This window comes from Dreissena polymorpha, chromosome 4, assembly GCF_020536995.1.
Source record: "Dreissena polymorpha isolate Duluth1 chromosome 4, UMN_Dpol_1.0, whole genome shotgun sequence".
NCBI classification, from domain to species: Eukaryota; Metazoa; Mollusca; class Bivalvia; order Myida; family Dreissenidae; genus Dreissena; species Dreissena polymorpha.
The window spans coordinates 42,053,115-42,067,189 of NC_068358.1; the positions used below are offsets into that span (position 1 = coordinate 42,053,115).

The window sequence follows — 14,075 nt, forward strand, 5'->3', positions numbered from 1 at the left end:
AGCCAATCAAAATCCAATTTACCGTTTCGCGGAGTAAAACAACCATTTAAGAACGATAGACAAGTGCGTTGCTGATGGTACATTCCCAAATTAAACTCCATTTTGCTACGAGATGTTTGCGGTTAAATTGTTTCATAATATAAGTTACATCTCACACAACGAGCGCCCGCGTGACCCCGATTATCTTTCTCATAGACGCTTGACAAGATGACTGAAGCCGTAACTTGGGAAACAGAGTGCATTTGTGTTGAAGATCGAAATAATTGGGAGAAAACACACACACTACGAAACATTCTGTTATCATAATAAAATTGCACATAATGCTTTGCCCACTGATCACGCAACAAATATTTCATCGATTATATTATGCACAAAATCCCCGTGCATAAGATATAATTGATCTCTAAGTATTATGTAATACGGGATTGCTTAAATTGGTCAGAAGAAAAATGAACGTCGTAAAAAATACAGTTTTATTTTTAATTGGAATGCCGAGATATTTACAGGAATTTCAAACCCATTTACAATGAAATATACCTAACAAAGACATTATATTTAAATAACAAGCATAACAACAAATATCTTAACAAGCACCGTTATATTCACAATCTAAACAAAAATTCAATAGTTTGGGTTTAATACACGAGTTTTATTTTACGTTCATATAAAAACAATATGAATGCCCTTCTGCATCATTGCAACACTATATTTTCCATTAATCCTGTGTAGATAGTTATCAGCCAGCCCTCCGCTATTGAAATCGTCAAATGTAATTGTTGAGAAATTTGCTTTTATCATTTAATCTAAGAGATGTGTTTTTATCATTTAATTTTTTAATTTCAAAATCGATTTTGGTCTTCCTTCTCCTAAAAATAACTGACAGCCATAATACTAATTTATATGATTATAATATTAAACCGTTATCTAGAAAATATATTAATGCAATTATTAAGCATGTTTATAATTATTCAATTATTCAGCAAATGGCGCCTTTGGTCTAAATTTATTGTATTTCCATTTAATATGTGAGAGTGACAAAGAACACAAAAAGTAACGTTGACAAGTGTTCAATAGCGTTACTATGTCCATTCTTTATAGACAAGACAATTACCGGTAACCATAGCGATTGGTAAATGTATTTACTAAGTCAAAGAAGATGTATAATGTGGTGAATGTAATTCTACAAGCAAATACAAGTCATTAATCCACTAGTAATATATAAGAGGTTTTTTATTTGCTAACAACTCGTAAAGTATACTGAATAACAAAACTATTGTAAAGTAATTTACAATGTCGAGTTATTTGCGTGCATTTAAATGCACTCAACCAAGTTTGTAGCTGTTCTACTCTGATTTGCATCTGTTCATTAATAATATTAAGTACAACAAAAATTACTTGAGACACCCACTTTATTTTCAAACTAGGACGCTGGTATCAGTGATGAAGTGACTATGTTACTATTATGCCATATATCTCCTGAATATTGATAAGAACTATGCCTAATAATGTTGAGTGAGAAGCATAGAACAGCTAGTTCATATCACAAAGCAGTACTTGAAACATCACACAACCAGTGAATTAACAAACAAATACAGATATTGAAAAAGTTAACAATTATGCATCTGTGTGCCTATCAATCCCCAAGGGATCTCTGTCTGGAAAGGAGATCTCCCCATTAGCTGGCAAGGAATGTGTGGCCCCGTTACTCTGTCCCACAAACTGGCCGTCCGAGTCATGATTTCTGGCCTCATATAAGGGATTCCTAAAGGCACCAGGGCTATCACCGTTTGTGACCCCTTTACTGTAGAACGCGCGGCCGTTGCTCCCCAGCATCATATTGTCCTCTCCAGGGGACGATATGTCACTGGTTGCCCCTGGGGACGACACCTTCAGGTCTAAGCCATACATCTGGTTACTGGCTGATACAGACCCATCTGGTTCCCTATGAATCACAGAGTCGTCTAAAGTCTCACGCGAATAGCCTTGCCTCTTGCCGCCACGCCGCAATCTCATCACAACACAGGCTATTATTGCAACAACAACTAATATTACAACAATAGGCACAGCAACTGCCACACCTAAATTTGCCTTTGATGTGTTCGTAACTGATGCAGCAACACTATGATTTGATTTAGCATTGGTGGTTGTCTCAGGAGAGGGAGAAGTCGTTGGTAAATCCTGTTCTGTTGGCTTAGGGGTTGGCCCCATGGTTGAGGGAGGAATCACACTCGTCGACACTTTTGTGGCCGCCTCAGTGGTCAGTGGCGCAGAAGTGGTCACAGGTGGCATGGGAGTGTCTGGCTGCTTTGTGGTTACAGACTTTGTTGTTGCTGCAGTGGTTGTAACTGGAGCTCCAGTTGTGACCGGTATTCTCGTGAATTCAGTCACCAGTGTTGGTTTCTCTGGAGTAGTGGGAGGGTCTGAGGAGGGGCCAGGGGTCACCGGCTGGGTTGTGAGGCTGGGCGTGATGATGGTCCCAGGTGGAACTGTACTGGGTGGCATGACTGCAACCAAACATGACATTCTGGTAATACCCAATAAATATATGAACACCATTCACCACTTATCAACTGTGTATCTTGCGTTTAGACACATGTACATGTAAGAATATAATAACAACAAGACTATTTCCAAGCAAAAAAAGTCCCCTATCAGTTATCACAGGATCCACAATTTTCAGCAATATTTTTAGTCAATTTGTTGCCATAGCAACCTGAATTCTTGATGTAGGATCAAAATGAAATGACGTGCATAATCTCTATATTGCCATCTATGCAGGATTCAAGTTTCATGAAAAAATATGAAGAACTGTTATAGTTATCGCAGGATCCAGAAAAGTGTGACAGACTGACGGACTGACAGACACACAGAGCGCAGTCCCTCCAGTGAAACCGGCAGGGGACTAATAAGAACAAATTTAAGCAGCTGTACCATCATGTCCCAGTCAACATAGTATATTTTATATTGGAAAGTACACAATAATGTATTATTTAAAAAAGCCAAAATATTAAAATGTAATGCAGTTATTGTTGATATTTCATGAACTTGGATATAAAAGCTTAAATATGAAGAACCGGTTCAAAATTTCTTATTTGGACATTGATGAATGAAGGATTATAAAAAAAAAAATAATTTAAGTTCCTCAGACAATATTACAATGTTATTTTTAAGCATTGGTTACATTTTTTAACAACTGCACACAATGTGATACTTACGGTCACATATTACTCCTACGTCCTCAGTATGGTTACAGTTGTGGGTGCCAATTCCGCGGTGACCACAGTCCCCTATTTTTGACTCATTACCAATGCACTTCAAGTTGTCAAACCAGATGGGACCGGTACCTAATTAAGACAAAATATCTTAGCAATATGTACTTAGGCATATATATGTTAGTTGTATTAAAAGTGCTTTGTTTGGATCATCAATACAGTTAGCGAACTATTCATTCACCAACAACATAGTACATTTGATTTAACTCCACAATGCGCTTCTACAGGACATATTTAAATGTACTTTTATTACAAAATTACAAATACTGGAATTTAAATTAAAAAAATAGTTTAATCTCTTCAAATAAATGTACTTTGTCATTTAAGTTTGCATGTTCATCAGGGTTCATTCCTTGATATCTAGCATTTCTGTATCACCTTGACCATAGGGTGCCTTCTTTAAAGCCTGTCCTCCGTAGAAGCCCAGCTGACGACAGACGACGATGGCGTCGGGATCGTCCCAGTAGTCATCACAGATGGTTCCCCACTGGTTGGCACCGGTCATGAACACCTCCACGCGGCCCGAGTGATTGTTGGGGCCGTCTACAAGTCTCACCTTTGTATCCTCTGAAATGCAGCAACCATTTACACTGACTTCACTGCTGACTGCTCTACACTGGTATGTACCAATGTACAAACAAGCATAAAATAGTTTTGTTCAACTGTACATAAATTTGGACAAATTACTGATTGATAATAAGATTGATAATATGGGATATTCAGAAAGACAGAAATATCGTACTCAGAGTTTTTTTCAAATACAAACAACATCAAAATTATATAGGCTATACAAGGGTCAGCTTAGTTTGTACCCCAAAATAAGATTTATTCCACAATCTAGCCAGTCTGGAGTATGTCCATTATATCTGTTACATGAATTGACCTTAAATAACACACACAATGGACTCTCCATGCTATAAAGACTCAAGGTCTCCTACCAACTGTCTCATTGAAGCACTGGGAGTATGCCCCGGGGTCACGACCGCCCATGCAGAGGTCGGTGAGGAAGGTCGAGTTGAAGCCCGTGTTGAGGCAGGTCATCAGGCTGGTCTCATGGCCCTGGCAGAAGAACCCGGTAACCCACGGCAACGTGAACCCAAGGGATCTGAAGAAACAAAGCACAGGGTAAAAACCAGGGCCAAACATTTTTATTTAAAAAAATCCATTTTATACATTTTCATCTGTTTTAGTCACATCTGATGTTTGAATTAAATCCCCCAATGCTTTCCAATATTCACAAATGAAGAAAACAATCTATGTTTATTGAGTTCAAAACTTAGATTAGTTTGATCCTCGCCTATACTGACAACATATTACGCACATTGCCCAGCTTACCACATGTACTGATGCTTATTTTGCCCAGTACAAAGTTAACGTCATATACTGATAACATATTCTGCACATAACAAATCTAACTTCATAACCATACTGATAACATATTCTGCACATAACAAAGCTAACTTCATAACTACATGTGTATACTGATAACATATTCTGAACATTACAAAGCTTATTGCATATATTCACTGATAACAAAACTGGTGAATAACAAATCTAACTTCATTAATCTGCATCGGATCTTCTTTCTAATTATTCATTTGCAGGTCTGACATTTCCACATGTCTTGCAAGAACACATCAATAAATATTTGGATTACAACTCTGTTAAGGTTGACTTGCATTATAAAGAAAAAATATAGGAATGTATGGGACGAATTATTCTAATGATATTTATTTCTGTGACAAGGCAAAATATTAAAAACATATTTTAAGGATTGGCACATTATAAAGTTGTACCATAGACCACACTATGGAAAGTTTCAGCAAAATATTCAACTTTATTTACTGCCCACAGTCATACAGTAACATCGTAATTCATTTAAAAGAATACTTGGAGCTTGATTCAAATGTAATAAATGCATTATGAATCTGGAATAATATTTAATAAAATGCTGAAACGTAAATATTACCTGAATATGAGTGCTTCATACTTACATGTTTTTCTCATAGCTGACAATGCCGTCCTTGTAACCGAGAGCGCGACACAAGACTGCAGCATCGTTGCTTTGCCAAGACCAGGCACATACCATACCCCAGCGCCCGGCGTAGCCGATCTCCACGCGCCCATTGCTGGGATTGGACCCACCGTTGAGACGATAGTCAAATCCTATACCATCTGTAATGAAGTAACTAGATATGCATACCCAGTAGCTGATATATGTATAGGCTATATGCTTGGATAAGACTCAATGTTGAAATAATAGTCAAACACTCTAAAATCTTTTATGAAAAATATTAGGAGATATGCAATTCTGATATGCATCCATAGGAAGTATCACATTAGAATATTTTATAAAGAATAAGAGATGTGTTTGTCAGAAACACAATGGCCCCTACTGCGCCGCTTTGAAGCCATATATTTGACCTTTGACCTTGAAGGATAACCTTGACCTTTCACCACTCAAAATGTGCAGCTCCATGAGATACACATGCATGCCAAATATCCAAGTTGCTATCTTCAATATTGCAAAAGTTATTGCAAAAGTTAAACCAAGGTTAAAGTTTTCCACAGAATGACAGACAGACAGGCCAAAAACAATTTAACCCCCCCCCCCCCCAATTCGATTCGGGGGCATACAAAAATTATGAATCCTTTCCTTGAAAGAATCAAAACGTCTTTTTGGAAGGCCAACGATGCCTATGGCCGAGGATACCACTTACTGTCCTTTTGGTTTTTTTCAAATATCATGGTAATGGAAAGCTTGCCCACCTGTCCTGTTGTAGCATATCACTCCAGCATCGTTAGACCCATAGTTGCAGTACTCTCGGTTGGGGGAGGCAATATCCTTGGGACATTCACTGATGGAGTTTTCAGTACCTAGAGAGAAAACAGAACATAGTTTAGCTCGAAAATTCGCTTCCAATGTAAATACGACCACAGTTTGTGAGCTTTGTTTAGTTTATAGGCAGCTTGAAGGCATAGACTTTATTATTTAGGACAACATAAAATAAATAATAATTCTGATAACGTTATGTATAGCAACAAAGGTTAGCAATTTGATGTGATATAATTTAGGTTAACAACGGTTTTGTCTTCTTGAGTAAAGGCAAGACTACAATATTTGTTACATCACTATGTTAATATTTTGATGACAGCACTGACACAATTCAATTATTGGATGATGGAGTAACATGAATTAAGCTATAGACAACCTACATACCGGTGCATTGAACATTCGATACCAGCACGGGTTTGTCGTTCTTCATGATGTGGAGATAGGCCACACCTCCGTCGTAGCCAAACTGCCTACATGCCACTCTGGCGTCACTGTCTGTGAACCCGTGCAGGCACACACGCCCCCAGATACCTTCGACACGAGCCTCCAGTATGCCATGGATAGAACTGGACAGACTGTCACCTGCCAGCCGAACCTTGAAACCTGCAAACCAGTCACATAATAGAAATCTGCAAACCAGTCACATAACAGGATAATTTTTACAAACTAACATGCATATGTTTAAGCATATAAAAGGCCATGTTTGGATTTTTTAATTTATTGTTTAAAACATGCAAACTGTTCAGTTTTAGATTGTGTATTTTTGTAAACTCAGATGCATTTGAATAAAGCAAGTAAATGCCTTTTTTATATTATGAATAAGGAACCGATAGCTGCACATTCGTATAGCATAACAATAGAAGATTAGATGAAGACTTAATAATACTTTCATAAGGTATTTTTTTTGTTTAGCCCAATATACAACGTAATCACATCTGAGCATTCAATCACTCAATCTCATATACATGTAGATACAGCTGAAAAATCAACTATAAAAGTTAGAAAAAAATGACAATTGCTCTCCAATTCAACCAACTTGTATCAACGATGGTGGAGTTGCTGCAGTAGACGGATGCATAATGGCCGCTGTCACATGACTTTTCAAATGTCAGCTGACATAGGTTAAGGTCTGTCTCCTGACCTGAGCACTTGATCGAGGAAAAACCAATCTCCCCAGACAGATTGCCATACGATGAACCTGGAAATGATGTATATACCTTCGTTACTATTGGTAATTAATCACTTTGCTTAAAACACTTCCAACAAGAGATGTGTTCTTCAGAAACACAATGCCCCCTATTGGGCCGCTTTGAAGCCATAAAAATGACCTTTGACCTTGAAGGATGACCCTGACCTTTCACCACTCAAAATGTGCAGCTCCATGAGATACACATGCATGCCAAATATCAAGTTGCGATCTTCAATATTGCAAAAGTTTTTGCAAAACTTTAACCTTGGTTAAAGTTTTGTGACACACACATACAATGACTGACTGAAACAATGACAGACAGACAGACAGGCCAAAAACAATAAACCCCCGATCTTTCAATCCGGGGGCATAAAAAGATTTGTCTTAAGGAAATGTAGAAATTTTAATAAATACAACAATATTAATACTATGCATATAATATTATGTATCAAAAGAAACTCTTACTTTCTAGAAGTAAATTATCATAATAATGGACACTGAAGCAGCAATATCATGTTAATTTTTAAAGACTTAAACATGTAAAATGTTTTCATTGCTTAATGCTTACATTAAAATAGATTACAGAAACAAATCAGTTAATACATGTTCTTCACAGTCATGATAACCAAAAAACTAGTCACCATTGACAGGTACTGCATCCACGTAGTAGGATTTGAGACTCTTACAGACAACGAGTGCCTCATTTTTTCCGATGCCAGAGTCACAGACCCCATACCACTTCCCATCCCTGTGTACCTCCAGACCGCCAGCGTCAGCACTCGGACCGCTGTTCAACCTCACTAGTAACATAGATGACAACAGGGAAACATAATTATAGCATTAATAGTGAGTTTGCAGTCCTTTGTCAACAAAGAAAAGGCAGGCTGTAACACATGAAAAAAATCATTACAGATCTTATATATCCATAAACCTCCCCATATAGTGCAAGTCTAACATGCCTGAAAGAAACCCTGAAAGGGTCAAATTCAAAAGCACATAAGAGATATTAGTATATATATCTAATAAAAATAATTTTATAGAACATATTTGCTATGGATATAAGCATAAGCACATACCGGTATTGGAATAATAAGAGTACATTGTATATGCACACAAACAACCTAAAAAAGGAACAATGTCAAACTTTTACCACCCATATTTCACCAATATGTCCCCCCTCATAAACAGTATTCAATAACGCAAATAATTACATCAAAACACATTTGGATTTTTTTTTCTCTGAAACAAAACTGAAGTCATTGAAAGTTTTATTTTCAGAAAAAGATCACACACACAAACTGTGCATGATAAACTTTCAAATTTGCAAATAACTACCAGTGTTTATGATTACAAACCAGATTTGTAGCAGAATACGCCAGCGTCATCTGAGTGGGTCTCGCACGGTAGAGGGAACCACCAGTCAGACGAGATCTCATTTGTGAAACCTCTATGTGGACACTGGTGAAGGTACTTTTCTGTGCCCTTGCACTCTAGATGGCTGATCCAGATGGGTCCACTTCCTGCCCCAAAGTGCGCCCCACCCACTGGCTCCCCATCGGTAAAGTTGAGCTGGCGACAGAAGACAGCGGCCTCGCGCTTGTCCCAATACTGGTCACACACCGTGCCCCATATCCCACCCACCTGCATCTCCACGCGGCCATAGTGGCTGCTGTTGCTAACCATACGATACTGGATTCCTAAATAGATGGAAACAATATGGCAATGATTGTGTTTCAGTGCTTTTTTTTGCAGCACAATTTAAAACTGTTTGATCACAGAAGCAGACGTACATATTGTATCTTAAGAAAACATTTTTATTGCAAACCTAACTTCATTATACAAATGTACTAGTGTATAGCAAAGAAGCATTATTTTCAGTGAACAGCTGCTTACATACTTAACCATTTAAAAAAAAAATTCTGCACAACTAGTCATTTATCTTTTGAACATACACTGGTTATAAACATTTAATTAGAATAAAAAGCTACGGCAATGTATACTACAAACTATCAATTCTCATTCACATTTTGTGCTCTTGAGCATTATATTACATATAAAAGCTATTAGCAAATATAATAATCTTAAAGGATATCCTACCTGATTCATTAAAACACAAAACTGCTGCAATGTCGTAGGAGCTGCAGTTCTGTAGATTTGTACGGTTTAAAAACGGACAATCCTTCAACTGAATCTCATTTCCGGTGCAGTTGAACCCACCCGCCCAATATGGGCCCCTTTGGTCCACCAAAACATTATTCTCCGAGTGTTGGTAAGCCAGCCCGTTTTTAAAACCCTTCGAGCGACAGAGAATGCTCGCGTCATTGTCGTCCCAGTCCTGGCTGCACACTGACCCTGTGACCCCTAGATGCGTGACCTTGACATGACCTCCATAGTTTCCATTAGACTTCTCAAGGTTAAACTCATATTTTAAATCTGAAAGAGAGTTAATAAATCTGATATAATCAGAAGGGGAATTTTGTATGAGAGCTGCTTACAATTACTATTCTTATCTATCTATAGAACCATGTATTATACCCGTATGAAATGTAATGTTAATTATATTGGTGTGCTGACTAAATTAAGTTTGATAACTAGAATCGTTCACTATTGTTTTATACCAAATTATAACAAACCAGAACTTTAGAACTTAAGGCCACTAGAGCTTGCAGTATGACCTTTTGACAAACATGACATAGCAGCTATTCAATGACCACCAAAGAAAAATGTTATTTTTTGCATAAGACCCACGTCATATGAAAATTAGTTTATGCGATGTGCAACGAGCGTAGCTAAAGACCAGTCTGCGCAAACCATCAGTCTGGTCAGAACCTACTCTAGATGCTAAATGCTATGAATTTATTGATGACTAAAAAAACTTAACAGCGGAAAAGGCCATATTTGAAAAACCTCAAATTGTGAATAACGCAAGCTGATATGGGACAATACTGTAGGCAAATGCAGGCAGCTCAAGTTTCTCTCACAAATGTACTTACACTCTACAGGTAAGGTGTTGTTATGGAAGCAGACGGCTGAAGCATAACCAGTCTGGCAGCCATTGACTGGTTTAAGGCAATTTTCAAGGGGAGCGTCTGGGTCATCACAGGTTAGCGTGTAGTTGCTCATTGTAAGGTCAAACATCTGTATTAAAATATCGTCAGGTTAGCTTTTTTGTATGGTGTAATGTCTGACTGAAGCCTTAATTGTAACGTTAATAATATCATGAAATCTGTTTCTTCAATTTCTTGTAGAAAAAAAAGATTCCAAGAGTTGTAAAGTGTTGATGCCTTATCTAAACACACCATATGACAAAAACATATATTTAATATAGATACTTGGGCTTGGGAAGGTCAATACAATTCAACATCTTACGCTAATGCTCCCATATGCAGAGCAGCAAATGGCGCGTCCATCAACAAAGCCAAGTTCCTGACACACCCTCCTGGCAGACTGATCATTAAACCCATCGTTACAGATGAGGGACCAGGTATCATTCAGGTAGTACATCACCGACCCATTATCGCTGTTCACTGCATCCGGGCCAGACAGCTTCACTGAAATAAGGCCTCTCAAATAAACACTGTGCCACTTTGAGAACGTCACAATTGAGAATCACATGACTCTATTTCATTCAATATAATTATAATGAAAATGAGTTTTAAGATTTAGCAGGTTCATTTTCTTCATTTTTATTTTATTTATTATTGTTTCACATCATGTTGGTTGTTTAATGTTTTTGTTTGCCTAAGTTTGCAACATGTGCAAACAATTTTAAATCCACGTTAATTTGTCATGTGAATTAAAGACTTTGCCAATACTGAATTTTTTATCAAGAATGTGTTTTTTGCTTTTGTTTATTTGTCCAGCTGAACCAGGGAAGAAATATGTGACATCCATTTGAAAAACTTTCAATACATTTTAACAAAGTGTTTCATTTCTTAAACTTAACACATAAGCTAATAATACTTATATATTTGATTATAATGGTGATCACAACAAAATTAAACAATGCAAAAATTATAACCAACACGATTGAAAAATATATGGCAAAATGAAACAAGGGCTGTTTGTAAAACATGCATGCCCCCCATATGGGCTCTCCGTTGTAGTGAGAGCCATTGTGTGAATATGTTTTTTGTCACTGTGACCTTGACCTTTGACCTAGTGACCTGAAAATCAATAGGGGTCATCTGCCAGTCATGATCAATGTACCTATGAAGTTTCATGATCCTAGCCATAAGCATTCTTGAGTTATCATCCGGACACCATTTTTCTATTTCAGGTCACCGTGACCTTGACCTTTGACCTAGTGACCTGAAAATCAATAGGGGTCATCTGCGAGTCATGATCATTCTACCTATCAAGTTTCATGATCCTAGGAATAAGCGTTCTTCAGTTATCATCCGGATACCATTTTACTATTTCGGGTCATCGTGACCTTGACCTTTGACCAAGTGACCTGAAAATCAATAGGGGTCATCTGCGAGTCATGATCAATCTACCTATCAAGTTTCATGATCCTAGGCCTAAGCGTTCTTGAGTTATTATCCAGAAACCATTTTACTATTTCGGGTCACTGTGACCTTGACCTTTGACCTAGTGACCTCAAAATCAATAGGGGTCATCTGCGAGTCCTGATCAATCTACCTATCAAGTTTCATGATCCTAGGCCTAAGCGTTCTTGAGTTGTCATCCAGAAACCATTTTACTATTTCGGGTCACTGAGAGCTTGACCTTTGACCTAGTGACCTCAAAATCAATAGGGGTCATCTGCGAGTCATGATAAATGTACCTATGAAGTTTCATGATCCTAGGCCCAAGCGTTCTTGAGTTATCGTCTGACAACCACCTGGTGGACGGACCGACCGACCGACAGACAGACAGACCGACATGAGCAAAGCAATATACCCCCTCTTCTTCGAAGGCGGGCATAAAAAGTAACATTACCAGAAGGAAGGCAAAAAACATCCATAGAATAAATGATAAGTGTTGATAACACACCACTAGTATAACAGAAGACCCCATCATCCTTCTTGTGGTCCTGGCAGAATGTGGACTCCTGTATCCCCTCGTGGGGGCACTCACTCAAACTGTGTTCATTACCAGCACACCTGTAAAACATGACAAAAGAAACGCATGTATGTAAGAGAACTTATTTGAGAAATTATAACAAAACATAAAACAAAGTCTATGTACACAACTAAATAAAGGTTTTAAAAACAACTTAATTTTTTTTAACATGTAAAATTAGTTTATGCATCTTATAAAAAATATTTGGAAAATAAAGGTTACAAATTAAAGACTTCATAGAGACAAGTAACAATATCACAACATGGGAAATCTTAAGATTTCCACATTCAAAACCAAGCTAAAACCAAATGTTGTATAATATCCCTCCTGCCACTTACCTAAAGTTAATTGTATAAGCCTTGCCAGAAGGTGCGGGGTCCAGGTCGCCAGTGTACGTGTTCCCGGTGACATAACCAAGCTGTCTACACGTCACGTTGGCCTCCTCCTCCCCCCACGTGTTGCTGCAGATCGTGTGCCATGTACCATCCTGCATGAACTCCACACGACCAAAGCGTGCATTACCACCGGCAATTCTGTACGCAACGTCTTAAACAACACAAACAAAATATTATGGTAAAATAACAAATAATAAGAAGGCATAAGGAGAGAGAGGGTGACTTAAAACACATTTTTTCTCCGTTATCAAAGAAAAGTTTCACTCCCACACCATATTGGATATTTACGTGAAAGCATACACATTTCCATTTAAATATTTGAAAAGGACCGATAGCCCTCATTAGAATCCAGTCCATTTTTCAAGAACTTTACATGAAGAAGACATTTTACCTGTTACCTTTAAGAGTTTTAAAAAAACTTTTTAAAATATTGCATACGAACCTAGCACTGTGAAAAGCGGTTAAAGGCGTTTGCTTTACGTGTTCTTCCAGATAAGCCTGTGCAGTCAGCACAGGCTAATCAGGGACAACAGTTTCTGCATAAAATAGATTTTTTCTTAAAAGATACTTTTTTCAAACAAAACTACAATTAAAAGGGGAAAGTGGGCAGTTCGTACATGTTGATCTGGGATGACACTTTACGCACACACATTCAAACCCCTTTTCACAGGGCAAGGCTCATCATCTCCAGGGTCCCATACCTTGGTCATTGTAACAGATGACTCCTGCGTAGTTGCCGCTGTCATGACAACTGGTGACGTTACCGAAGCCCCTGTGTGGGCAGTCCTGGATTTTAGACTCCTCCCCTTGAAATAACAACCAGACTGTGATGGCAGAAACTGTGCATTCATTTAATTTCACTGACATGGAATTTGTGTATTCTTAAAATCGGACATATTCATTTGATTCTGAATTTGAGGAGTTTCCTTTTTTGCAAATCACTCAAACAATACAGTAAAGATGTGCATGTGTGTTTTGTGTTTTCTAACGCACCTGATGCTCAGTTCATATTGATTATGACAACATGTAACTCACCAACAGTGTCAAAAATAACACATTTAAATGTCAAACCTAGTTGCATCCCATAAGTCAAACGACACAACAGTTATTTTGGGTACAAGACTTCAAAAGTGAACAAACAATATTGGATTGTATGTTTCATGGTTTGACCGTTAAAGCAAACATGAAAAAATCCAACAATTTTGTGATCATATAAAGCTTTATGTCTTAAATGTTGTAATGCAATGTCAAACATTACAATTAAGAAGGAAGTGTCATATTCGGAAAATGAAATCACTTTTACAAATGTACGGAAG

At 37.7% G+C, this 14,075-nt stretch overlaps 1 protein-coding gene across 2 annotated transcripts in view; it reads right to left on the reverse strand.

The window, feature by feature from the left end:
* Window positions 1-459: 459 nt before the first annotated feature.
* Window positions 460-14,075, reverse strand: part of LOC127879224 (deleted in malignant brain tumors 1 protein-like) — a 99,932-nt gene continuing 86,316 nt past the window's right edge. For both annotated transcript variants that reach the window (XM_052425928.1, XM_052425929.1), the window contains 16 exons: window positions 13,461-13,565; window positions 12,703-12,910; window positions 12,296-12,405; window positions 10,667-10,848; window positions 10,291-10,435; window positions 9,395-9,730; window positions 8,653-8,994; window positions 7,939-8,097; window positions 7,145-7,306; window positions 6,493-6,711; window positions 6,042-6,149; window positions 5,267-5,447; window positions 4,211-4,377; window positions 3,651-3,839; window positions 3,216-3,344; window positions 460-2,504 (listed from right to left, as the gene is read on the reverse strand). In XM_052425928.1, coding sequence (XP_052281888.1) covers window positions 1,615-2,504; window positions 3,216-3,344; window positions 3,651-3,839; window positions 4,211-4,377; window positions 5,267-5,447; window positions 6,042-6,149; window positions 6,493-6,711; window positions 7,145-7,306; window positions 7,939-8,097; window positions 8,653-8,994; window positions 9,395-9,730; window positions 10,291-10,435; window positions 10,667-10,848; window positions 12,296-12,405; window positions 12,703-12,910; window positions 13,461-13,565 — 3,632 coding nt within the window. In that variant the 3' untranslated portion in view covers window positions 460-1,614. The remainder of the gene's footprint in view (window positions 2,505-3,215; window positions 3,345-3,650; window positions 3,840-4,210; window positions 4,378-5,266; window positions 5,448-6,041; window positions 6,150-6,492; window positions 6,712-7,144; window positions 7,307-7,938; window positions 8,098-8,652; window positions 8,995-9,394; window positions 9,731-10,290; window positions 10,436-10,666; window positions 10,849-12,295; window positions 12,406-12,702; window positions 12,911-13,460; window positions 13,566-14,075) is intronic.